Source organism: Manduca sexta, chromosome 3 (assembly GCF_014839805.1).
Source record: "Manduca sexta isolate Smith_Timp_Sample1 chromosome 3, JHU_Msex_v1.0, whole genome shotgun sequence".
In the NCBI taxonomy this organism is placed as follows: Eukaryota; Metazoa; Arthropoda; class Insecta; order Lepidoptera; family Sphingidae; genus Manduca; species Manduca sexta.
This window is the reverse complement of record NC_051117.1, coordinates 2400675-2427563: the sequence shown is the minus strand read 5'-3', so window position 1 is coordinate 2427563 and position 26889 is coordinate 2400675. Positions and strand designations below refer to the sequence as shown.

At 34.9% G+C, this 26889-nt stretch overlaps 1 protein-coding gene and 1 long non-coding RNA gene across 2 annotated transcripts; one reads left to right on the top strand and one right to left on the bottom strand.

The window, feature by feature from the left end:
- Positions 1-441: 441 nt before the first annotated feature.
- LOC115441250 (zinc finger protein 2 homolog) lies at positions 442-15754 on the top strand. Its single transcript, XM_030165972.2, has 14 exons — positions 442-663; positions 1203-1310; positions 1594-1750; positions 2044-2139; positions 2475-2633; positions 3049-3218; positions 4114-4199; positions 4830-4955; positions 5404-5523; positions 5822-5971; positions 11715-11789; positions 12504-12615; positions 13813-13917; positions 14571-15754. Exons 1-14 carry the CDS (start codon positions 544-546, stop codon positions 14739-14741), a joined length of 1755 nt encoding a protein of 584 aa, XP_030021832.2. The 5' UTR covers positions 442-543; the 3' UTR covers positions 14742-15754.
- A 1029-nt stretch (positions 15755-16783) lies between these two features.
- LOC119189658 lies at positions 16784-17488 on the bottom strand. The gene is made up of 2 exons (XR_005112522.1): positions 17341-17488; positions 16784-16991 (listed from the first exon to the last, which is right to left on the bottom strand). It is a non-coding gene; the product is annotated as an uncharacterized LOC119189658 (long non-coding RNA).
- Positions 17489-26889: the final 9401 nt, after the last annotated feature.

Genomic DNA, 26889 nt, shown 5'->3' with positions numbered 1-26889 from the left:
ATATTATTTTTATCATATAAATGATAATGTGGCACCTCCAGTGTGAAATTTCATTTCCTGGAAATAAGGACCTACTCACACGCTCACACGGCATTTTTATGGATAAACAGGGTGCATAGTGCCTAAACATCCAAATATCTTCACAAACCTTTGCTTTTTCATAATAAATAATAGGCCGATGCCAACAGAGGCTCGCCTGAACTGCGATATTATGTGGATGGCATCGCGCTTACCATCAGGTGCAGCGCAGACACTGCTGTGCGTTTCGGGAAATTAGTGACTTAAACATCGTGTTTAAATGCTAGGGCATTATAGCGGCAATTAGGCGTAAACGTGGGCAAATTAGTTAGTAGGTTCTACGCTCGTGTATGTTAGCTTTATATCTTTATGTTAAATGTATCCGATATTTTGGTACGGAACATTGTTTATATTGTTTGACAGTTGACATTTTGTTTGGGAAAGGAAGTAGTATTTTATTTTCATGTTTTTCATCTTATGTTGGAAAAAATACGTTCATATTAAATTACAAAACAAAAATAGATAATGGCTGATGTGATGGAGGCGGTGGAAATGTACTGTTTCGGTTGTTTGGGCAATAGCAGTGATATACATGGATTGCATCAATATAACATGAAAAATGGGCCACTGCAAGCTATATTGCAGGTAATTTATTAATAATAATAATAATATCAGCCCTGTATTATATACTTGCCCACTGCTGAGCACGGGCCTCCGACACTACTGAGAGGGATTAGGCCTTAGTCCACCACGCTGGCCTAGTGCGGATTGGTAGACTTCACACACCTGCGAAATTCCTATAGAGAACTTCTCAGATGTGCAGGTTTCCTCACGATGTTTTCCTTCACCGTTAAAGTGAACGATAAATTCACAAAGAATACAGACATGATTTTTTTATTATAAAAATAGATTTAATACGATTTTAGCAAATTCTTGATAAAAATTCTCAATTTCTTTTTATTGATATATAAAATTTTGTTGTGATTCATTTAGTAGACATACACTTATTATTCGCTTATGTTTATTATTCTCTTAATTTTATCGAAGTATTATAATGTATCTTTAAATATTGCTCGAAAAATACAATGATCAGTGCAGTTTAAAAGCTTTGAAGTATGTGATGGATATAATAGTTTTTTCTTTCATAAGTTATGAAGGAAATACATCCTGTTTTTCACTTTCAGGTTGACAGCCTTAACTTGTGCTACCTATGCAGAAGATTGGCTCAAAGAGCGGACACATTCATCCAGAATGTACAGAGCAACCAAATACTATTGGAGAATTTTCATAGTGTAAGAATAAATAAGAAAATTACTTGTGTATAAAAAATTCTAATATATTTTACAAAGATTTGCTCCACCTGCATAATAAAAGTTTTCTGGGATACACAGCTTTCTATAATGGGAAAACTGTTCAAAATCAATTCACCATTTGCCAAGATTAGCATATTCGAACAAACTCCCCAACTTTATATATTAGTATAGAATCTATATTCTATATAAAATTATAATATAAAAACTGAAATAAAATTAAGAAAATAGTTTTATTTCGAAATAATGTAAATTTCCATTCCAGATGATGGGTGAAACACTTCAAGCAGTGAAGAGCCAAATACATCCACTGCTAAACCTCACACATGTGTCTCTCTGTGCTATAGATTTTGTGCACAATGGAGAAGATGTCAAATTTGATAAGTATGGTGATCTGGGAGAATTCATACAGAAGGATGAAGGTGAGTGATTGATTAATTTGTTGATTAGTCTCATCCAGATGTATTTATAATGTACAAACAGAAGTAGAGATTGGTTAAAAGAAGTAAATTGCATGGTTTGGGCAAATACATGTATAAAAAAGTGTATAATTTATAATGACAAATATAGAGTCCAGGTTTGTTGATCCACTCAATTTTGTTCGGACTTTAAAATTTAATTATCAAAGCTGATAACTTAATAAAAAATTAATGTGTATGATCTTAGAAATAGGAAAATATTCCCAATTAGTATTAATCAATAGTGTATATTGCAGATGAAGATTTGTCAGGGGCAACATCCCAAGAAGACATAAAAATAGAAATGAAAGAGGAGGATGGCGACGGGATCGATGACCATTTGGTAGATGATGGTAATTTATTATTTCAATAAGGTGTTGCTTATAAAATTTGAACATAAGATGAGTTGGAGTAGTTACGGATTTTCTCTTAGTGTTAGCTAGTAGGAAGAGCAAATGTTTTTTCAAAAATAACAGGTCCGCATCACGCAAGGCCTCTGCAAGGCTTTTTCTAGAGTGGATATAGATGTCTTGATGGGTGGGTGCCACACAATCCTACCTCTCCCCTAGCTACGTCTTTGATAAGATATGATTGATAATGCCAGCATGTCCTGACATCAATTTAGAATCAAATGGCTTAGAAGCAAAAGGATCGATAAATATTTTTTATGATAACTTGCTTTTTTTAGATTACCAAGAGGCCTATTTCAAAGAAGACACATTCCCGCTAAAGGAATTGCTTAAGGAGGAAGTGGAGGGGGAAGAAATAGACTTAATAAGCCTCAAGAACTCATTGAAACGAGCTAAAGGCAAGAAAGGCGCAAATAAAATCAAATTAAATGGTCGAGGTTTGTGTGAACTATTTATTTTTATTTACAAACAGTATTAAATAGAATGAATAAAGTGAAATCTGCTAAATATACATGGTTAATTTTGTAAAATAATTCTGTATAATAATATTATAATTATTAATTTTATAAGTAATATGATGAGTCTAAATATCAGTAATAGCTAATAATACGCGAGGGTCCGCCCACGTGAAAATTCCCGTTTCCGAAATTCCGGGATAAAAGTCCCGCTAAATATTTTCTTGGGATAAATAGTAGCTTATAGCACTCAGAAGTAATGTATCTTCCTATTACTAATAAAAAAAATGAAAATCAGTTCAATACTTCCTGCAATTAACATGTTCAAACAAACTCTTCAGCTCTACATATTAGTATAAATAGTCGTAGCTTTTCTAGATTTTCGCATATATTTCAGAAACACCATTAATACAAAAAGTGTATTTAACGACGAAACAATGTCTGGAAGAGCGGCAGCGGCTGGCGCTGGACCCCAAATACTTGGACTCTACATATAAGTGCACGGATTGTCTGAAGGGGTTCAACTTCAAGCCGAGCTATGATAAGCACATGGAAAAACACAGTGAGGTTACTAATTTATAGTTTTTGTATAATACCTGTGATGATGTCCTAACAAGTTCTTTGTTAATCACCTACATGTTGACAATCCTTGAGGTTAAGACACCTTCTTAGATCATGATTTTGTCACCCGCATTGCTCTGGAGGGAAATGGACAATTAATATTTCCAACTCCTCCCTACCTTTCTATTTGATTAATTTCGTTGCGGGATAATGACATATTAGTGTTCCCTGAGACTCGCCGAGCTTCACTGCGCGGTGTCATAAAATGTGTGCCATGGCTGATCCTGGCTTACAGGAGTTGTAGTGGTGGGTGTGAGGGCGGGAAAGTCTTTGTACCTGTGGGAGTCTTGAGATTTTTTTATTGTGGTATGCCAAAGTGACTGCAACACACCTTATGGTAAGTTGATGCCGTCCAGATAGAGCATCGAATGGCAGCAAATGGCTACCTCATGCCATTCGACACAATTATGCCGGCCTGCTGATGCTGCATACTAAAGCGGGTGGACGCAGGATTAAAAATATATTTTTTTTATTTCCCTCCTTTCTACAACTCAGGGTCCTTGATGAGCATAAAGAAGCAATGAAGCTGTCCGGCATAATTGTGCCGTTTGGGGATTTTTATCTACATGTTTTTGGCATCTCTTCACTAACCATATGATGCAGTGAGACTGCTTTGCCGAGTCTCCAATAAAAAAAAAAGTAAAAAGACAATAAGTGTAATTCTACCCTAACAGTTTGTTTCCAAAAGATTGAAACAAGACTTTTGGAAAGGCTTAATTGGTTTATATTAAGAGGTGTGAGCATGATTCCGAATAATTCTGAAAGTATTGTGTGGTTATTTTGTCGTGACAAGCGAAAAAGAATCTTTGACCTTGAAGCTGAAGTTTTAAAATCGTTTCAGAGCATGGGGCCGTACCGATGCGAGGTCTGCAAGCAACGCATGGACACTGAGGAAAAGCTCGCTAACCACAAAAAATACCACGAGGTGTAAGTTTAATTTATTTAAATAATTTGTTTATCAGACTTAACAATTAGAAAGTGGTGTTCTAGTTACAATTTCCATAAATATAAAAAGTACTTAGTAATGAGATTAAAGAACTTTGTTTTTGATTAGAACTAGTAAGTATAGTCCACAGAGGTAGATGAACAAATTCGAAATTTCAAATCGCTGACTTCTGTCTCTGTTTGGACAATCGTTTTTTCTTCACTAAACTAAAAAAGGGTATTTTAGATGCAAGAAAGGTAATATGTCAATTGAAATTAATGTGTTGAAATGTTTTGAATTTCTTCAGCTACTTTTGTGCCTGGTACATGTGTTTGAAAAGAAAGAAATGACAAATAAAAAAAAGTTTTATAATGATTTAAAATTTCAGGACTGTAAAGTCACGATTTCTTATGTTTACGCGAATGTTAGACGTTGAAATAAAACTGTTTTCGGATTTTATCGCAGTTTTTATATTTTCTCCCGACGTTTCGAAGACAGCAGCCTTCGTGGTCACGGGGCGGACTAAGGCGTTGGTCTTCCGAAAACTCAAGTTACAATATCTACCTACATTTTACACAGTCTAGATTTTGTTAATTTTTTCATATCAATATGTTCTTTTTGTTGCCTCACAGGAGATACAAATGCTCAGAATGCGGTCTGATGCGAAGCGGTCGTCTCACAATACGGGACCACTACACCGCGTACCACTGTCACGGATACTATCAATACAACTGTCCGCACTGTCCTAAATCATTCAAGTATGTGATTTATTAATAAATAAATATGTAGTTTATAAAAAAAACACAATTGGGTCATTTTTGACCCACTATATCGGATAAGCTGTAAAGATAAATAAATATGTAGTTTGTAAAAAAACAATTGGGTCATTTGAGACCCACTGTGGTGGATAAGCTGTAAAGGCTTTAATTTTTTTTTTATTTATTTATTACAAGTTAATTGTATGGACTTTTGGCTTGTGCTGAATGGGACCCATTTCACACGCACACCATGACGTTCGGGATGATGAACTTGTTTGTTTCCGTTTTTTTTCTTTGTTATATTTTCATCTATGTATTTGTTTGTGTGTGTATTTTTTTTTATTTATAACATTTTTTTGCTTCTCTCTTTGTTTTGTTTGTAAATTGAATGTGACATGGTGTTGTGCGAATAAATGGACGGTTTTATTCTTATAATTATTGTTTGCAGGCGTCAAGTGTCGATGAGAAAGCATATATGTTACTCACACAAAAACAAGGAGCGAGTTATTTGTGCATATTGCAACAAAAGCTATGCCAGTAAAGAAGTTCTGAAGGCTCACATGATGAGGTAATTTTTTTTATAGGTGGGTCAAAATTGACCCCATCGTGTCAAATGCCAAAAACAATTGAAAATATATTTCTTTTTTTTTCATTTGAATTTTAATGATTGCTGAATACGATAGGGTTATTTTTTATGCGGGTCTAAATTGATCTCCGCGTGCCGAACGGTAAAATCATTAAAAAGTATATTTTTATTTAACTTTTATTTGTATTTTTTATGTGGGTCTAAATTGGTCTCGGCGTGCCGAAAGTTAAATCATAAAAAAAAAATTGTTTTTGTTTTCATTTGTTGATTGTTGTTACAGGAGGCATCCTAAGAAAGTGTCCGCTGGCGAGAAGTGCAAGCGCTGCGTGTGCGCGGAGTGCGGGCTGGCGTTCGCGTCGCCGTCGCAGCTGCGCAGCCACGGCCGCAAGCACTCGCTCAGCAGGGACTACTACTGCGTCGAGTGCGATAAGTGAGAGCAATGGGGGACCGTCCTGTGTTTGATTTTGTACATTATTCTATATGTAATGGTTAATAATATGAAAAAGAAACCCTCCTGCGAAAACTGCATTAAAATTGGTAAAAAATTGAGCCAGTAATTCATATTTCAAATATTACTATTGCCGAAGTGGGCGTGAAGTGGGGATATCGCTTCATCTCTTTCTTTCGCACGCGTCGTAATGCCCGATGACGTCACACGTGGGTGTTGCGCCTCTTTTCTGTTTCTTGTTACTTACCCGTTCTACCGAAATTAAAAGTCTTATAACTTGATGATTTTTTACCGGATTTAAATAATTCTTTCTGTGTTATAATTTATATAACGTAAATATTTGATATACTAAAGAACAAAAATGAGTCCGGTCCCCTATTGTATTTATTTTCGCTTTGGATTTAATGCCCTAGGAACATCTTTATACAAGGTCATTTTGACTTTGCGTTACTAAATGAAACCACATACTCGTCTTCACCTTTGCTGACATTGTGCCAAAAATCATTCATTAATAACCAATAATTTTCACGCAATATCCTGGTTTTAGTTTTTTTATTTGTTGATCCTTTTGTAGTTCAATGCGAATATAGCGTGTGTGTGAGTGTATTTCTGACTGAAAGTATGTTGCCGCTGCGACGAATTCTCTTAGAGTAGTAGTAGTGGTATTAGAGCGTGTAAAATTAAAATTACTTTTTATTAATATTTATTTTGTTCGTAACTTACACTTTTTTAGTATATATCTAAGGCTCAAGTATCTTATTGTAGAATGTTATTTCCCGGTAGATAAGGATGTGGTTTCATTTAGTAACGCGATGTCATAATGACCCTGTATATGTACTGCGTACTAGTTTTGGCGTTCCGAACATTCACTATGTTCAACTGAATTGAATTGCAATCCATTCAAACTGACTAGTATGGTCAATATTGATAGCTTGTGGTTGTGTACGAAGTGGCGCTCATGATAGACGAACTTAAGAGCGTTTACGTGCCGCGCGTGAAGTCAACTATAGGTAATTCTTCGCAAAATTCACACAGAGCCGTTGCGTAGCTGTGTGCGTAGAGTTAGCGCGTCGGCTATCTTTATAGTCAGACCAACCAATTTTGATCTTTTCGCTTTAATTATCTAATTGGCATGTAACTTATGACTTATGAATTTATGATAAATGAAGAATTCTATTATTAAATATATAAGAATTCATCATGAAATAGTTTATATATATCATTTTGTAATTATAAAAAAAAATAAACATTTTTAACAAATTTTAACGGCAATTTTACAAATTGTTATTTTCACTTTTAAATGCAAATGCTTAAAAATCAGACAATAAATCAGGAAAATTACTCCGTAATCAGACAATAAATCAGGAAAATTACTGTGCTACGATGTTTATAATGGACCACATAATTACTCCATAGATCTGCAGTTTTTAATATTTAGCGTATTGAAAGTTTAAATTAAGTCATTAGAAATTACATATTGGAATTTATATTTTGACTCAGAAGGTGTATGTAATGAGATGTCATTTTTAGGTGTATAACTAAAAAGTGAGAAATAAAAGACTTCTTTTTTCGGGAGTTGGTTATATTTTTTTGGATAGTTTTTTTTTTTAATAGGTATTGCTTCTCAGTGACATCGATCATCAATCGATCGATTGTACATCCATGTATAACAATTTACCAGTTTTATATCCATAGTTTTGCATAATATTTGCGACACACGACGAAGCAAAATAGTTGGTTCTGTACTTTTTTTTGACCAACAGCAGTCAGCTTTGACTGTAAGTATGGGAATACAGTCTTTTACATCGCCACAGAAAACATCTTTATCAGTTTCTTCCCTAGCGGCCTCTTGCATCCTGTCCTCTGCAGCTAATTTCAATCATTTAGCTAACTCGTCATAACATTTAATGTAAACATGTTGCGTTAATATTGGTAAATCTATGGAAGCTAACTGTTCGTTTAAATTTGATCTACCAACTTCAGTCATCATAGCTCCATTCACAGTTCCACGATATACGTCCATACTACAGTATATCTCTTAGCGCTTAAATAGCTTAAATTCCATATTGCACATATTACACTTCATTAAAAATGTTGACTGCAAGCAAACATTCTCTTTCAATAGTTGTAAATATTCGATACTACAACCTGTTGCTCTGTTGTGGTTATTGAGTGTTTTAATTTGATCCAAAAAATATTGAAAATCTATAATTTTGCGGCTTTTAATAACCTTATTTATTTTGAGTGTAATATCAGGCACGATTACCTAAAAAATTAAAAAAAATATATAGAATATACTATTATTGTTATCGAAGTTTACGCAAACACTACATACTTAAGTAAAACTGCATATGGATCTAGACGCGTTTAATTTATACAAGTATAATGACGCCGAAACCTGCACAGGGTTAAACGTCAGGATAAAATTATATGTAAAATTGATGTGAGCGTGTAGACCTAAACTAGCCCAAATAGTTAAGAAGATAGGTATACTAACTACTACTAGTAGTTTTATTCACTAGCTACATAAATTACCAAATCCTTTATTTCTAAGGTTCAAAAAGGAGAAAGATATAGGATTCGGTCTCTCCTCACTTGAATTTTCTTAACAGTGCGCATCAGTGAACACAAAAACCTTGTTATTTGAAAGTAAGCGTACCTATGCATTATGCAAAAAAATCAGCCAAGTGCGAGTGGGACTCGCGCACTGGGTATTTGGCGAGTTGTAAACGTTTTGACAACGGGACAGCAAAGTGATTCTATAAGGCTAAGAACTCACGAAGCGGTTTTTACTCGCGCCCGCCGTGGTTGAGAAACGGCTGTTTTATTTCCAAACTCATGACGACCGGAGATCTGTGCGATTTGTAACCACCGCGGTTCCGATTATGTCCTGCAAACATGGCGAGCGATTATCGCAAGGCGGGCGGTTACAACATGGACAGTTAACGGTCAGTTGAGTTCCAAAACGCCATGGACACATATCAGAAACGATCACGATGGAGGAAAATGGCGTCAGATTTCTGTAACCACCCCTCCCCTACCGACTATTGCAGTCGCCCACCTACTAACCACAGAGCGCGCTGGTGCTACCGTGGCCCGCACGATTCTAATAGTTGGCCGCCAATACAGCGGGTACCGCATACAACCGCGCACGCCGCGGGCGTAAAACGAGTTTTGAAATGTGCGTTTAGTCCATTGAAATGTTACAATTTAAGCACCGAATATTGCATTTCTTGGAGGACGCACTTTTATTTTTGGGCCATGTGTGGGGGGTCAATAGAAGCTTAACCTCAAGTTTGTGGGGTCGTCACCCTTGTCCTCCGGCCGCCATCTTGGAAAAAGTGGTGAAAACACTTTTTTCGCGATATCTCGGAAACTACACGTCTTACAAAAATTTTGTAAAGCCATAATTTGTAGCAAATTGTTTTGCCTGCAAATATGTTTTTTTTCTCCTTTATCCCCAAATGGTAACTCATACCTTTTCTACCTGCATAACATTCGATAAGTTAAATTTGGTAAGTTCTATGGCAAAGAAAAGAGTTAGGAATAAATAAGTAAAGTTGTACGAATTTGACAAAAAAATTGTAATAATATATTTACAATAAAAAAAAAACAAAAATAAGTTAAACATTTTGTTTCGACCGGATTCTCATGAGCATTGACGAACCCGGTAAACTTTGGAGCGCTGTAACAGCGTTTTAAATGAATGAAATAAAAAAAAATTATAGGGAACAATTTTCCTCAAAAGATAATTTACAAGTTAGTTTGAGGTAATTTTTTTGTAAAATGTAAAAAAAAGTTATAGAGCAAAAAAGAAAACTTTTATAAACATTTTCTCACATTTTTGCTTATAACTTCTTTAATTTTTAATTTAGGGCAAAAAGTTATATAAACATATTTGTAGGCAAAACAATTTGCTACAAATTATGGCTTTACAAAATTTATGTAAGACGCATAGTTTCCGAGATATCGTGAAAAAAGTGTTTTCACCCCTTTTTCATGATGGCGGCCAGGGGACAAGGGGGCGACCTCACAAACTTGAGATTAAGCTTCTATTGACCCCCACAAATGTTCTAAAAATAAAATTGGGTCCTCTAAAAATACAAAGCTCATGTAACATTTCAATGGGCTAATTGTTTTTAGCTTAAGGTTCCATTTTTTCCTTCGAGTAACTATGCTCAAGTGTTTAATGAGTAAAAAAGCAACAACTATAACTACAGACGCATGTTATAACATTAGTACATCAATCTTTTAGCTTTTGCTTTAGCCGAAGTTTCAGCGTTGTTACGTTTCCTTTTCTTGCCTAGAAATAGCTTTACTTCCCATTGTGTCTGAAACATAATAATATAATAATAATTTATAGTAACTACTAAAATTATTGTCAATCATTAAAGAAAAAAATATTTTACTTACTAAAGTACTAAGATGTGGCAATCACTGTATACACGTGACTATTTTTTCTACGCACAGCAAAGTCCAACTGGAGTTTCGCCGGAGCGACGAGCGATACGTCCTCTCTCTAGAAAGCCTCAAGGCGGACTAATTTGAAACGATTTGTGCGTTGCGTTTTATAGTGGTATTTAAAATATTTATAGAAAAATAACAGAACTAATTTTGTAGAATTTTTAAATTGTATGTTTTTAAGGAGATGTTCTTCTATTATAGTAATCCAATATTATATTCAATTAAGTAAGATATAGTGATAAAAAAAAATCATTTAAATGACCAACATTTCTGAAATTTTCGAATTCTTTGAATTTTTATTTCTCATGAATTAAACATAAAAAGATATTTTTTCTCTACTAACTTTTTTCTTCAGGATCTTTTTAGTTAGATAAAAATAACATATTGTTGTGTTCCTTAGTGGTTTAAGATATTTTGAGCTTCGAAATAGACGTTCGAAGCGCAAATTTGAAAACCTCTGTTCAGTAATCATTAAACAATTTACAAATACTCAATAAATCTAAAAATTTTCTCTACTAACTTTTTAGACAACAAAATTTTCTATAATAATTACTAATTCATATGTTTTTAAAATAATGTTTTGATGGATTAATATCCATCAAAACATTATTTAGGAGATAATTCTCCTTCGAAAAGTGCTGTTTTTGAGACATACGGCGCGCGGATGCGTAAACGCTCTTAAGTCTAAGTGTAAACCTGGATTGGAATAAAAAATATTTGTCAAATAAGTAAAATTATTTATTGTTCAAGTGAATAAATAGATTATTATAGTGACGTTTTGGTTGCAATTTTAGTTCAGATTTTGAACAAATAGTTTATATGGACGTTTGTGGCTATATAAAATATACATAAATGCAAAGGAACTTTCTCCTAGTCAATTTGCCCACTGCACCTGATGGTGAGCGGAATGGACTCTATATAGAGTGTCGACGATAGACGATTATCCCTTGCCAGTCGATATTATTATACCGGCCTGATTGATTGTTCTTACGTGCTATATTGCATACTTATATATACCTTGTTTAACGTTCTAAGTTAACATTATCTTTAAGACCTTAGCTTGGTTTTAAATTTGTAACTAATTACGAGAACAGTTCTTTATCGAATGTTGTTAATTTTTATTGAACCAAAATATATTTTAATTCTTGATGTTTAAAAATTAGCTTTGACCTATACTGTCTGTATACATTTGTATTTATCATATTAATAAGATTCTAATGCTGAATCAAGAGAATTCTTATTCTATATATGTTCCTTTCAGGAGCTTTAAATCCGACTCTACATTAAAACAACATTTGAAAACCGCGTCACCTCACATAAACTACATAGATCTACCGTAAGTTGTACATTTTATGTCTTAAACCCATATAATATTCAATAACTGTTTAATCATATTTTAAAATATTATTGAATGTAGTAGTTTCTTGCATTTGAAAGTCCATGAGAATAATAATAAATAATAATAATATCAGCCCTGTATTATATACTTGCCCACTGCTGAGCACGGGCCTCCTCTACTACTGAGAGGGTTTAGGCCTTAGTCCACCACGCTGGCCTAGTGCGGATTGGTAGACTTCACACACCTTCGAAATTCTTGTAGAGAACTTCTCAGATGTGCAGGTTTCCTCACGATGTTTTCCTTCGCCGTTAAAGCAAGCGATAATTCACAAAGAACACACGTGGATAATACTTAATATTTTAATATATTTTGATAGATTAAATATCTGTAACAGGATGGCTATCGCAGTTAAGTACACTAGATTTCAGAATTTTTACTTATGACTCAGTGTTTTAATTGAATTGCGTGCGATACAATTACCTGAGGTTTTGGGTTCGAATCCCGGGTCGAGCAGTGATATAGCAGTTTTCGACATGGCGATAGGCTCGCTCCCTATCACATCATGGAACGGAATACACACAACGATAACTGGGTACACGACGCCTCTATCAACTCCTGCAATAAAAGATGTGAGAGTGCATAGTCGTTTGATTAGGGTTTATTCAGACGAGCTACTAGCTCGTCTATCATTTACCTCCGCTGTTTTCACAGATTGCCTTGCACGCACTGTAACAAAAGGTTCGCGATCCGAAGAGACCTAGAGAGGCACACTAACAGGGTCCATTTGAACCTGAGACCTTACAAATGCGATCGCTGTGACAAGGTAAGCTTTGATTGCATTAATAAACATAGTCGTAGCAGTATTTTTGTTTTAGCAGAAGAAACAGACGAGCAAATGGTGCTCTTATGTAAGTGATAATGAAAAAATATCTTGAGCATTGTACGGGGTTTGGTGTCCGTACACGGATTTACGTTTGGTTCGTAAATATAAAAGACTAAAGTCCAGGTAAAATATGGTTTATTTACACTGAACTAGTCTAAATAGTAAAACGGTAATGGTTATGGTAATGGTAATGAGAACACGCGAACTGGTTGACGATCGAACGTGAACTGATTGGTAAAATTAATACAATTAATTCGTGTGGTGTAAAGTGCTGACACAGCGCTGTGCGATGTAGGTTGCCTCAACCGTACAAGCATACTCCAGAGACCTGGAGGAAAGTTGGGAGGGCATAACTGGTTAAAGAAATGTGGGGGAAGAAGGCGGTTCTTAGAATGAGAAGGAGGGAAGAAGGCCAGTAAATGTTCGCGAGATCTCATAGGCCTCAATGTGAATTGGTAACCATGAAGTATACGTATGCCTGGGCCGCGACACCGAGCGCACAATAGGGTACCGGACTCATTTTTGTTCTTTACTATTATCAAATATTTACATAATATAAATTATAACACAGAAGGAATTATTAAAATCCGGTATAAAATCTACAAGTTCTAAGTCTTTGAATTTAGGTGGAAGGGGTAATTAACAAGATGCAGAAAAGAGACCAAATACCCACGTGTGACGTCATCGGGAATTATGACGCGTGCGAGAAAGAGATGAAGCGATATCCCCTCATCGCGCCCACTTCTGCACGTTACAATATTTAAAATATGAATTACTAGCTCATTTTTTAACCAATTTTTATGCAGTTTACGCAGAAGTGCTTCTTTTTCGTATTATTAACCATTACATATAGAATAATGTACAATATCAAGCATAGGCCGGTCCATTGCTTCGGAGGGCGGGGGGGTATTTGTGGTACGGCATGGCGTACTTGATATGTTATGCACAAATAATTAATATGTACAAAATAATTAATATTTAAAATAGATACAATTAATTTTCTTAAAATAGTTGCAAAGAAATGTAATAATGCTTGCATAATGTCTCCTGGGTCTTTTTTGACCCTGAACTTTGAAGTTAATGAGAATTATATATTCTGATTGTTGTGTTGTTAAACATGAATGAATATTGCTGCAGTCGTACGTGACGTCTTGGTGCCTGACTGAACACAAGCGGATCATCCACGAGGGGTACAAGCGGCCGATGAAGTTTTCGTGTCCCATGTGCGATAAAGTGTTCGATGTATGTATTTCGCTCAAGAAATGTCAAAAAATATGTGTTATTATCATTTAGAAACACAATTGACAACATTTCAATAAGTAATAGTGTCTAAAACAAAAATACCGTTTCTTAATTTTTCTACTCTGAGTTCGACTATGTATTTTAAATATTTTTTTAATGCTTCATTTCGAAGAAAAAAATTAATGAGCGAGAAATGATTGATGACGTCATACATACGGTTTAATGAAGTTGTTCCTTGGTCCATTTTACCAATTATTAAGAAAACTGAGATATCGTCATTTGTCAATGTCAATATTACAATCGCTACGTCACAACTGTCACTTTCAAAGAGAGAGAGTGAAACAACATAACTGTCACTTCGCTTCTTCTTTACTGCAAAGCAAAGGCCATTACGTCTTGAGACGTATATATGACGTCATTTGGTACTTACGTCGTTTTAGAATAAAACAAAATTCAAAGTGAAAATCATGAATGAAAATATCTGAGTTTTGACAAAGGAAAAAATATGGGTCTCATAATTTCACGTCTAGTTTCATAAAATATAAATATTTGAGTATGTTGAAAAAATGAAATGTTGTCAATTAGTTCATACTTTGACATCTTTGGGTTTCTTTTCCATGAGTCAATAAATAATACTTTTAATTTGTCTCCAGCGAAATCACATATTAAAAACTCATCTACGAACCCACACCGGCGAGAGACCCTACCAATGCAGCAAGTGTCCCGCACAGTTCAGCCAAGCTGGCATCCTCAACACGCACATGAAGCTAATACACCTCAAACTGACCAGAGATGGTAGACCCAAGACGCTTGTCAAGAAATAGTGAAACAAATGACATACCTATATGAGTAAAAATAGATTGGCATTGTATATAAAATGGGTTATAATAGACCTAGGGTTGCCAACTCTTCTTTGGTAAAATATAGTATTTTTCAAAATTAGCTATAGAAAAATATATCACACATAAATTATAGTATTTTATGGAAAATCCAAAAAATAGACAGACATATTTTGTTAACTATTTATTTCTATAAAAAATATTAAGACTGATACGTACACGCAATGCCATCGCTGGAAAATTGATGTAAAGGGTCGTTCATGTTTTAAAATGGAGGATAGGTTTGTTGGGTTTAGGTGTTGAAAATATAGTTTTTTTGCGTACCACATATTCAACAGTGTACAGGGTCATTTTGACATTGCGTTACTGAATGAAACCACAGACTTATCCACTTGGAACTAAAACTTTACAAAAAGTTACTTGAGCCCTAGATGTAAAATAAATAGTGTAAGATTCGAATAAAATAAATATTCATAAAAAGTAATTTTAATGTTACGCGCAGGACTACTACTCTAATAGAATTCTTTGCAGCGGTAACATCATACTTTCAGTCAATACACTCACGCACACGCCATATTCGCATTAAACTACAAATTTATCAAAAAAAAAAAAACAAAACTACAACCAGGTTTTTTGGTGTAAATATTCGTTATTAACGGAAGATTTTTGGTACAATGTCAGCAAAGGTGAAGACGAGTATGGGGTTTCATTCAACAACGCAATGTCAAAATGACCTTATATAGTACGCAGACACAAAATATAGTACAATACGATTATAGTATAGTTGGCAACCCTAAATAGACCCGTTACATTCAAGCGGGTCATAATCGACCCTTTTACGTAAATTGTCTGTTTTGTGTAAAAAATGTTTGATATCTAATATCTACAAACAAAAGTGACGCGACGAAAATCCAATGACTTCTAATCGCGTAAGGACTACCCAAAGATTACTGAATAAATTCCAATATTGTAATTAGGAAATAAATTATAATGATTAATAGTGTTTTATTTCAATAAATTATTTATCTGTGCAAGGTAAAGTAACATTTTGTAGAGGACATTGAGTTAAGTCACCCACTGATGGAATCAGAATAAAACTAATTGCGGGTTTTATAGCATTATAGCCAGTGTAACTACTGGACATAATGAGACTTAACTTCTCATGTCTCAGGATGGCGAGCGCAGTGGAATACCAAATAATTTGTAATTCAAGGTGTTGGATGGTGTTTCTACTGTTTATGGGCGGTCGTATCGCTTACCGGCGAACAGCAATATCGTCCCGTCATTCAAAATGGTTCCAAAAGCATGAAATTTTGCTCTCGAATTAACACTAATAAGTAAAAAGAAAGATTTTTCGAAGGGTCACTAAGCAAGGCATATTTTATGCCACAGGGCACAGGATTAGTATAAAAACTAGGTGTTGCTTACGGCTTAGCCTGCTTGAAAAGCCTTTTCCGCGTAAGTCGCTGAAATACTACTAAAGTGCAATCTGTTTAAGAAAATAACAAAAAATTCCACTATTTCTACGGGAGCAAATTACCGAGATAAAAAAGTCTATGAGTTAATCTAGGACATGGTCTACCCGTGTTTTTGTATGTGCTCGACATAGTGAGTAGTGACCCCATTGCACCTGATGGTAAGTGGAGTGGCGTCCAAAAGAATGTCGACTGACGAGAGATGATTACCCATCGGCAGTAGACACAATTGTGCCGGCCTGTTGGAAACGGATATAAACAGGCTGATCCCGGAACACGACACAATTACATGAGCCACTATGGCGGGTTTTAACACCTTCTGTACTATGGTAGCTATCCGGGCGGATATAAAATATATCCTACCTCCAGCAAACCCGTGTGCCAAACTTCATCCAAATCAATTCCTTTGTTTCTGTGTGTAATTCTAACAAACATAAAATCTTTCATTTTCATAATAAGCTATAACTTAATTTGTAAGCTTAGCCATAAGCTACCCGCATACCCAAAAATAAAATAAATTAAATAATAATAAATCAAAATAAAAAGATGGAACACGCTTTGCAAATCGATTTATTTATTATATTAAAGACTTAAGCAAGTTCATCAACCACATCATAACAGGCATTATTAGTTGTGTCAATAGTTTACCGACGTTTTGCACGAGTCCTTGCACTAGCTGAATAACTGGGAGTGATAGCCCTTGTGGCGCTGCCGTCACCATCTCCAATGATATAGCTATCACTACTACCACACATAGCATCTGTAACAAAGAATATTTGATTGTAGATATTGTACGATTAAGATGTTAAGATAACAGCGGGGAAAACATGGACCAGAACAGCGCTCGACAGGATAAAATGGCAAGAATTGGAGGAGGCCTTTGCCAAAGTGGGGCAAACAGACCGAGATGTCGATGTCTAGTAACTAACAACTAGAATTACAACTACTAACATGCTTTGTAAATTATGTGTCTGAATAAAGGCTATTATTATTATTATTGTTATTATTGTACGATTGCCATTTTTTGTTCGATTTGTGAATTTTCTCTTAAATATACCTTCATCTCACAAACATGTTTAATAGAATGGTCGAAGCGTGGAACAAGTTACCTAAAGATGTATTGTCAGCTCGGAATACCAATATTTTAAGAACACACTTGTCAGATACATTGCGAATTAGAAAAATAATTAGATATTAACAAGACAGGCGCTTATACAATGATATATTTAGGTTTTTTCACCTGCCATTAAATGAAAGCACTAATAAGTATTTAAACTTTGTAATTGAAACTATTGTTCTTTGTAATTGAAACTATTTTTAGTGAATCAAGGATATAGTCTAGGTGACTGCACGTATGCCAATCTCACTTAAATTAATCTGGTCAGTAGTCTCTCTATTTACTTATAAACAATTATTGTCAACACAAACATTTTTAACAATTTATACATTTTTTTTTTAACATTTTATATTTATATTTATAAAAGTCCTGCTTTATATTTTCCCGGAATAGAAAGTGCCCTATGACCTACCCAGGGTCTTAAACTATCTCCATACCAAATTTCATCGAAATTCATTGTAGTTTTTGAGTTTATCGCGTTCAGACAGGTAGATACATGCACCGGGAGATATATTTTTTAGATTTTTTTAAGAGCAACAATTCCGTAATATTGCTGCGTATCTTTAATAGTTTATACCGTGCCCGCAAAGGAAATTTCCAATAAGAATAGATTTTCCCCGTTTTTGCAACAATTTTCATTGATGCTCCGCTCCTATTGGTTATAGCGTGATACTATATAGCTTATAGCCTTCCTTGATAAATGGGCTATCCAAAATTAAAAGATTTATCAATTTGAACCTGTAGTTCCCGAGATGAACGCGTGCAAACAAACAAACTTCAACTTTATATAATTGTGTAGAGTAGGTATAAATTAGCAAGACAAGTAATATAAGAACATAATATAATATTTTCTGTACTCACCAAATTAAGGCCCTTCATTGTATTTTCAATAACACGTTGAAAATGTCCCAATTTTGTTTTATTACTGTGATGTACACGAGCCTATGATTTTTCTAAAAATCTGATTTATATTTATACTAATGATATGTTTGCTTAACATTGGTTTATTTATGTAACGAGTGGTAATAGACCTAATAAGTTAACCTTACTAACATCTGTCAAAACAATAAACTGTTACGAAAGCCATTTTGACTTGTGCCACATATAAAAAATTAACCCATTAAATTAATCACTATTTAGATTCCTATAATTTATGCCTAGTTGGTTGTGGAACGGACTGCCGAGACGAATGTCTGCAGGTTCAAATCCCAAGGGCACACACCTCTAATTTTTCTAAAAAATTATGTATGTATTCTTTGTGAATTATAGCTTACTTTAACGGTGAAGGAAAACATAATGAGGAAACCTGCATACCTGAGAAATTCGCTATAGGAATTTTGAGGGTGTGTGAAGTCTACCATTCCGCACTCGGCCAGCGTGGTGGATTAAGGCCTAATGCCTCTCAGTAGTAGAGGAGCCGGTGCCCAACATTGGGACAGTATATAATACAGGGCTGATATTATTATTATTATTAAAATTGTCTTCAGTTATATAAGCGACTTTATTTAAGTAATAATAAATATTATCATGTACCTTGACCTATAACTGCAACTATTTTCGCCTATGTGATGAATCTATAATTCCAATGGTTATAGATTTTTTGATAAATTTTGATTTAAAGCGTAAATCCTCATTCCTTATTCTTCTGAAATGCAAGTCTTTGCGGACAATACAATTTCATCAGATAACAAACTGCTTATCGGCAGAAGGTATAAACAAAGTGATCCTATAAGATTTCCGTTTTTTACTTTCGAAGTTACCCTAAAAAGTATTGAACTGAGAATAGGTACAAATTTAATAAGTCCATATGTCTTGAAACAATAATTAAACATTTTTTGGCGGTCTTGTTCTATGCTATTCTAAATAAGTAATTCTGAACTCTAAATTATTTCCCCCTGATGTCAGTATTGCGCAACAGAAGGTCCTACCGTAGGGTTTGTAGGGACCCGTGCTTCCTATCCTACTGACATATGTGTCAGTAATTGCTTCCCATTTCGCGCGAGGTGCGATTGTGTTTTACACGAGAATACAGATGGTATACGATCGCGGGATATGTCTTCGGATGTATTTTATTATCAATAGAAGTTAGCGTTAACATTTTTTTAATATAATAATGAAATAATAAATTTAGTGTTTATACCTAACATATTCTAAATAATAATTAATAACATATTTTTGGGCTTACATTATATGAATTAATTATGTTTATGGCTTCGGAGACCTTAATCATCAATTCCAAGATAAAAGCTCATTTCTTAGATAAGAAGCCGCTATAACTACTAGATAATTAAAATATCTATTAATGAAAAAAATCACAATTAAGTTGAACAGCATTTAGTTCTAGAGCTGAACGTGTTATTTTTTAGCTTTGTGCAACACTATAGATATAGGTAGGTATTCACATTAAACTCGATGAAAAATACAGGTAGGTAGACGTTGTCCTTTTTAATAAAAAAAACGTGGTTCTCGGAGAGGTTCTATGTTCTATGGAGAGGTTATATGTAAATTTACTGAACAATCAAACATTTATCGCGATAAATAGTTAGTTGAAAACAATTCTAGCAGCTGTTTTAAGTTTTTGGGTTCATTCTTAGATCAATTTTCAATTTAGGAGACAATAGAATCAATAAACTCAATAGGGGTTTCGCTAAGTGAAATAGCATGGAAGCTATTCTTATATTTGGGCAGTCAGACCAACTACTTGATGTCGACCTGAAGCGAATAACTAATAATGTACTTAAGTAGCTTTAAACTATAGGTATAATTTAAGTAAATGATAAACATAATTTCTGGCTTATGTGTTATAATTATTTATCTGCCGTTATTTCGTTTAAAGTATCCCATATCTCCAGACTCATCCCGCCACAGTATACCGTGTGTGTCCCGGACGTCGTCACATCCGCGCTCCCCCCCCGGATGTCGCGCGGCTCCCGTGGGATCGCACGGCGACGCCCTCTGCCGACACCTTCGTTCCATGATCTCCGTGTATGACCCGCATATCGGAGGCAGATACCTTACCTCTGATAAAAATAGTACAAGTTATAAATAATCGATGTTTTGTCTTTCCAATTTAGTATTTTTTGGGAATAAAATAATAATAATTAATAAGTTTATTGTAAAAAAGTACATAATGTGTTTTACAGTTTAAAACAGTGGTTTAACAAAACAAATTACTAAAAACAAAAATAAAGTATTTACCAGGGTTACCCAAACTAACCCATAATGTTAATAATTATAATCAATAAATACTGTTTTTTGTAATTCTTGCAGACCTATTTAATCGTAAGCTAACCTTGGCGTAATTAAAAGACAAAATGTGATTAGTTAATTAATGTTTATTAATGAGGCGGTTTTGGTTGAGATATCCTTGCTATTGAATAATTGGAGATTCAGTTTTTTGTCTCGTAAAATTATTTGACATAAGAATCTAAAGAACTGGTAAATTAAATGCTTACTTAATAATTTGGTGTTTTTAGATTTTATTTTTATAAAAATATGGGATTTCCTAAAAAATAAAACCCGATTTTGGCAATATTTATAAATATTTTTTTTATTTCCCTGAGTTTTTTTCGAATCCAAACAACAGATCCGAATAGGCTCTAATATTTATTTTACTAATTGCTTTAGTTTGATAATAAAACAAATCATTAAGTATCGTAGCAAATACATTATTTTTCTCTAGAATATATTAGTCTCTACATATTACGAATTTTGAATAATTTTTTATAATTATCTTTCTTTTTCATCTAATATTTTCCAAAAACCAAAGTAACGGCCAATATTATAAATATAACACAAAAACATAACGTTCCATTTCCAAAAAATTATATGGCCGTCACACAGGAGTATTTGCTTATCCTGCCAGATGAGCGGCACCTGAGCCGTCCTTGATCCGGGATGCAGCGGGAATTAGGTCACAGGATCGATAAATGTTGATCAACCCGTCATTTACTGCTCAATCATAACTGTGTATCGGATTTCGATTAGAATAAACCAAGTCGGTAATCTTACTCATATTTAATGTGAAAATTTGCAAATACATTTAGGTCTATGTTTGCTAGAAACAGGTGCGTAAACAAAAAAATCGCATAGATTTTTGATTGAGTTACTGATTAACATAGCTTGTATTCTTTGTGAACGATTGGCATAAAATAATATTGTATACACTGCTGTCTATCATTAGGCTAGCGATTAGTTGTCTAAGTAAAATAAAAACGAAGCTAAGTAAATCAAGTAATTTTTCCTAAAGGGGTGAGGAGAGACTCCCGCTTCACGCCATTTGTGTTCTCCCCTATCATGAGATAGGGATAAATTCACTTTATCAGTTATGTACGTATTTTATAAAATAATACATTACACTTCTGTCTACACATTATCATAAATATGTTACGTCTTACTTAAAGTAAAAGTTTGTATGTTTGTTAGAAGTAAACACAGAAACAATTGAACAGATTTGGATGAAATTTGGAATACGGATAGACCATGTCATAGAACACATAGGCTACTTTTAATCCCGGTGATTTGTTCCCATGGGTAATAAAGGAATTTTAAAAATTACACGTGGACGAAGCAGCAATCCTAGATATGTAAACGTGAATACTAGCTAACAAAGATAAATTTTAATGCTTTTCTACAAGTCTGCAGCACTCCACATTGTTCCAGACTTTATCAATTAGCGAAGAGGGCTTGCGGTTGAATTCAGAGTCGTAGCTGGGTAGCTAAAAGTCCAGGTGCAAAATAAACATCAATTCGCTGCTTCCAGACTACACAAACACTTACATTTGGTCTACCTCGTTCGATTATACATTAATATTCATATGGAATAGGGATTGATTATACTTGTGGGGGGTGTTCGATAGCCTTCAACTCCCTCCCTGGGACCGCCCGAGGGCACTAACCTAGGTAAACAATAACCTGTGTTTACTTTGTCTGCAACGTAGTATTCTGTTAAGATTAAACAGTCTTGACTATAAACGTTATTATCTATTTTACCGAGACTGCATCTCGTCGTGTGGTAGCGTAATGTAGATCGGGAGGTTTTTGGTTTGATGCCCAGGTTATGTAACTTGGGTAATGATTTTATATGTTTAATTGGACATAAGATATCGATATAAAATTAGTTTTCGGATTTTGTCGCGATTTTTTGTATTACAATTTTCCGATGTTTCGTTGGACGTTTTTATTTCGATACCACTAAGGTTTTTCTAATTTTACATTGTATTATAGTGGGATAGGGGATGTGTTTGGACTGTGGATTTTTTTAAACTCGTTCACGTTTGTTATCTACTCGAGTCGACTCGACTGCCTCAGTGGCGTAGTTGTATTGCATGTCCGGTACAATAGCGCTCTGAGGTCCTGGGTTCGAATCCCGGTTCAGGCAAAGTGATATTTGGGTTTTTCTGCTCAGTATCAGCCCGGAGTCTGGAATTTGTGCCCGATATGGCGATAGGCTCGCCCCCTATCACATCATGGGACGGAACACACTTGGCGACAAGTGGGTGCCCTAGTTGCGCCTCTGCATACCCCTTCGGGGATAAATGCGTGATATTATATGTACGCTTGTTATCTAACAAATTTCTAGACGTTTTCATGAATACAAACTCAGAATAATTAGTGGTCGTCCAGTGGCCAAAATTCGACCGTCGAATTTAATATATTTGTAACAAGTCTTATAATTTTTTTTTCATTTTATGAAAACTTTAATCATGTCAAATCTCTTTCCGTGCGCGCAATGCTTACAAAGATGTACTAGGTTTTCTCTACACGTATTAATATATCGATAGTAACAATTTATAAGCGGCGATAGCCTAGTTGGTTGTGGAACGGACTGCCGTGACGAATGTCCGCAGGTTCAAATCCCAAGGGCACACACCATTGATTTTTCAAAAAAATTATGTGTGTATTCTTTGTTAATTATCGCTTGCTTTAACGGTGAAGAAAAACATCGTGAGGAAACCTGCATACCTGAGAAGTTCTCTATAGGAATTTCGAGGGTGTGTGAGGTCTACCAATCCGCACTAGGCCAGCGTGGTGGACTAAGGCTTAATCCCTCTCAGTAGTAGAGGAGGCCCGTGCTCAGCAGTGGGCGAGTATATAAGACAGGGCTGATATTATTATTATTATTAACAATTTATAATAATAGTAAGAAATAATATAAGTTATAATGAGTCAAAAATTGGAAGAGTATACTTACAGTATAATATTGAAAAATACCATAAGTATTTTATAATTAGCTAGTGGGCCCGGCAGACCATGATCTGCCACAGACCGCATTTTATATATTACTGTATGACTACTTTTCATAGTTTAGGTTTCGACAACACCGCCACTTATCGGATCTAAAAGTAGTTTATAATTCAAGCTTGAATTTATGAAGCTCTCACAAAAAATAATAATTGAAATTGGTCAGGTGATTTTGGTAATAAACGTACAAAAAATATTGTCATACAAAAATATCACCCACATTGCCAACTTTTGCCGTATTTTCCCCTTGATTTTTCCAAATTATTCTTTGAGACCTTGTCCTGATAATTAGCAATAAATCACAAGATTAATCAGTCAACCCATTCTTAAGTGATGCACTTACATACATATGCCAACTGATTTTTTTATAAAGAAAAAAACCGCTCTAGTAATATTTATAAAATACTAGCTTTTGCCCGCGGCTCCGCCCGCGTTATAAAGTTTTCCAGGCTAAAGTTTTCCGTTATAAAAGTAGTAGTTTCCCGGGAGCCTATGTTCTTCCCAGGGTCTTAAACTGTCTCCATACCAAATTTCATCTTAATACGTTGGGTAGTTTTTGCGTTTAACACGTTTAGGTAGACGGATGCAGCGGGGGACTTTGTTTTATAATATATTTTTTAGAACTTTTTAAGAGGAACAATCCCGTCATACATCATTGTTGCATAACTTTAACCGTTTACGCAGCGCACGCATCGGACGCTCTCAAAACTAATAAATTGTCCCCGTTTTTGCAACATGTTTCATTACTGCTCCGCTCCTATTGGTCATAGCGTGATGATATATAACTTAGAGCACTCCACATAAAAAGGGCTATTCAACACAAAAATATTTTTTCAGTTCGAATCGGTAGTGCCTGAGATTAGCCATTACTGCTCCGCTCCTATTGGGTATAGCGTGATGATATATAGCCTATAGCACTCCACGAATAAAGGGCTATCCAACGCAAAAAGAATTTTTCAGTTCGAATCAGTAGTTCCTGAAATTAGCCATTACTGCTGCGCTCTTATTGGGTATAGCGTGATGATATATAGCCTATAGCACTCCACGAACAAAGGGCTATCCGACGCAAAAAGATTTTTTCAGTTTGGACCGGTAGTTCCCGAGATTAGCCATTACTGCTCCGCTCCTATTGGGTATAGCGTAATGATATATAACTTATAGCACAGCACGAACAAAGGGCTATCCAACGCAAAAATATTTTTTCAGTTTGGACCGGTAGTTCCTGAGATTAGCCATTACTGCTCCGCTCCTATTGGGTATAGCGTTATGATATATAGCCTATATCACTCCACGAACAAAGGGCTATCCAACGCAAAAAGATTTTTTCAGTTTGGACCGGTAGTTCCTGAGATTGGCCATTACTGCTCTGCTCCTATTGGGTATAGCGTTATGATATATAGCCTATAGCACTCCACGAACAAAGGGCTATCCAACGCAAAAAGAATTTTTCAGTTTGGACCGGTCGTTCCTGAGATTAGCGCGTTCAAACAAACAAACAAACGAACAAACAAACTCTTCAGCTTTATATAATAGTATAGAAGTATAGATGTCGCATGCGATGTTTTTAAAAAAGATCGACATTTACATTACTCCCAGCAACCCAAGTCACAAAGCTTGCAAATTATACTCAGAAATGAACATTTTTGAACATTAACAGAAATTAAGTTATTCGAAATATTGCGGTAACTGCAGACCTTTTGTGTAGGGAAAACTAAACGCTTGAATTTGACCATTATTTCCATTTAACAAAGATTAAATTACACTGACTGTTATTCATCACCTGTATAATGTAAATTATTGTGCACAGACTTAAACAATATTGAACTTAATAGCACGTTCTTAAGGTGTATATTTGTCTGGATGAATAAAATATGTTTGTAAATGACGTTTCTGAATTTTAAGGCTCTATGGTAGTTTACTATGAGTTGTCGATTATGTTATACTAGCTTTTGCTCGCGGCTCCGCCCGCGTTATAAAGTTTTTCAGGCTAAAGTTTTCCATTATAATAGTAGTAGTTTCCCGGGAGCCTATGTTCTTCCCAGGGTCTTAAACTGTCTCCATACCAAATTTCATCTTAATACGTTGGGTAGTTTTTGCGTTTAACACGTTTAGGTAGACGGATGCAGCGGGGGACTTTGTTTTATAATATATTTTTTAGAACTTTTTTAAGAGGAACAATCCCGTCATACATCATTGTTGCATAACTTTAACCGTTTACGCAGCGCACGCATCGGACGCTCTCAAAACTAATAAATTGTCCCCGTTTTTGCAACATGTTTCATTACTGCTCCGCTCCTATTGGTCATAGCGTGATGATATATAACTTAGAGCACTCCACAAATAAAGGGCTATCCAACGCAAAAAGAATTTTTCAATTTGGACCGATAGTTCCTAAGATTAGTAAACAAATATAATGAGAAAGCTTCGAACTGCTAAGCTATCGGGAGTTACACGTGTCATTGTGAGTCAACCATAAAAGATAGACATATGCTGTCGTGGGATATTTTTTACATAATTTTAAGGAGAACATTTCCGTCATACATGATTTCTATGTAGCTTTAACCATTACGGTTGCACACGCGACGGAAGCTTAAAAAATGGAGTAACTTCTCCCGTTTTCCCAACATTTCCCTTCACTGCTCTGCTCCTATTAATTGTAGCGTGATGAAAAGTATACTATAACCAGCACAGGAGTATGAAAAATAATTGTACCAAGTTTCGTTAAAATCCGTCGAGTAGTTTTTGTTTCTATAACGGTTATACAGACAGACAAAAATTTTACTAATTGCATTTTTGGCATCAGTATCGATCCCTAATCACCCCCTGATAGTTATTATTTTGGAAATATATTTCATGTACAGAATTTACCTCTCTACAGATTTATTATAAGTATTGTTATATTAACTACAACAGAGCGAAACAAAACTACGCCATTTCACTTTACTATAAGTATGTAAGAAATACTAGATACATATATTAATCATTCCCCTTTTCAGGGGTAGACAGAGGTATAACACACCCACATTTCACCAGCTTTGTTAAGTCCCATATTGCCATTACATATAATAAGAAGCAGCGAGCAAAAGCTAGTTTTAAATAAGGTAGAGACACTTGAAAACCATTTACAGATGTTTTCAATTATAATCTCAATCACATTTTTGATCCATCGTGACAAGGGACCAATCAGAACGGAGTTTTAACACGCTTTTAAATGAATTCTTTTGATTGTTCTTTATTACAGACTAGATAGGAGATTTAGATTGTTTGTTTATTGAAAATGGCCATTAGAATTTTTTTT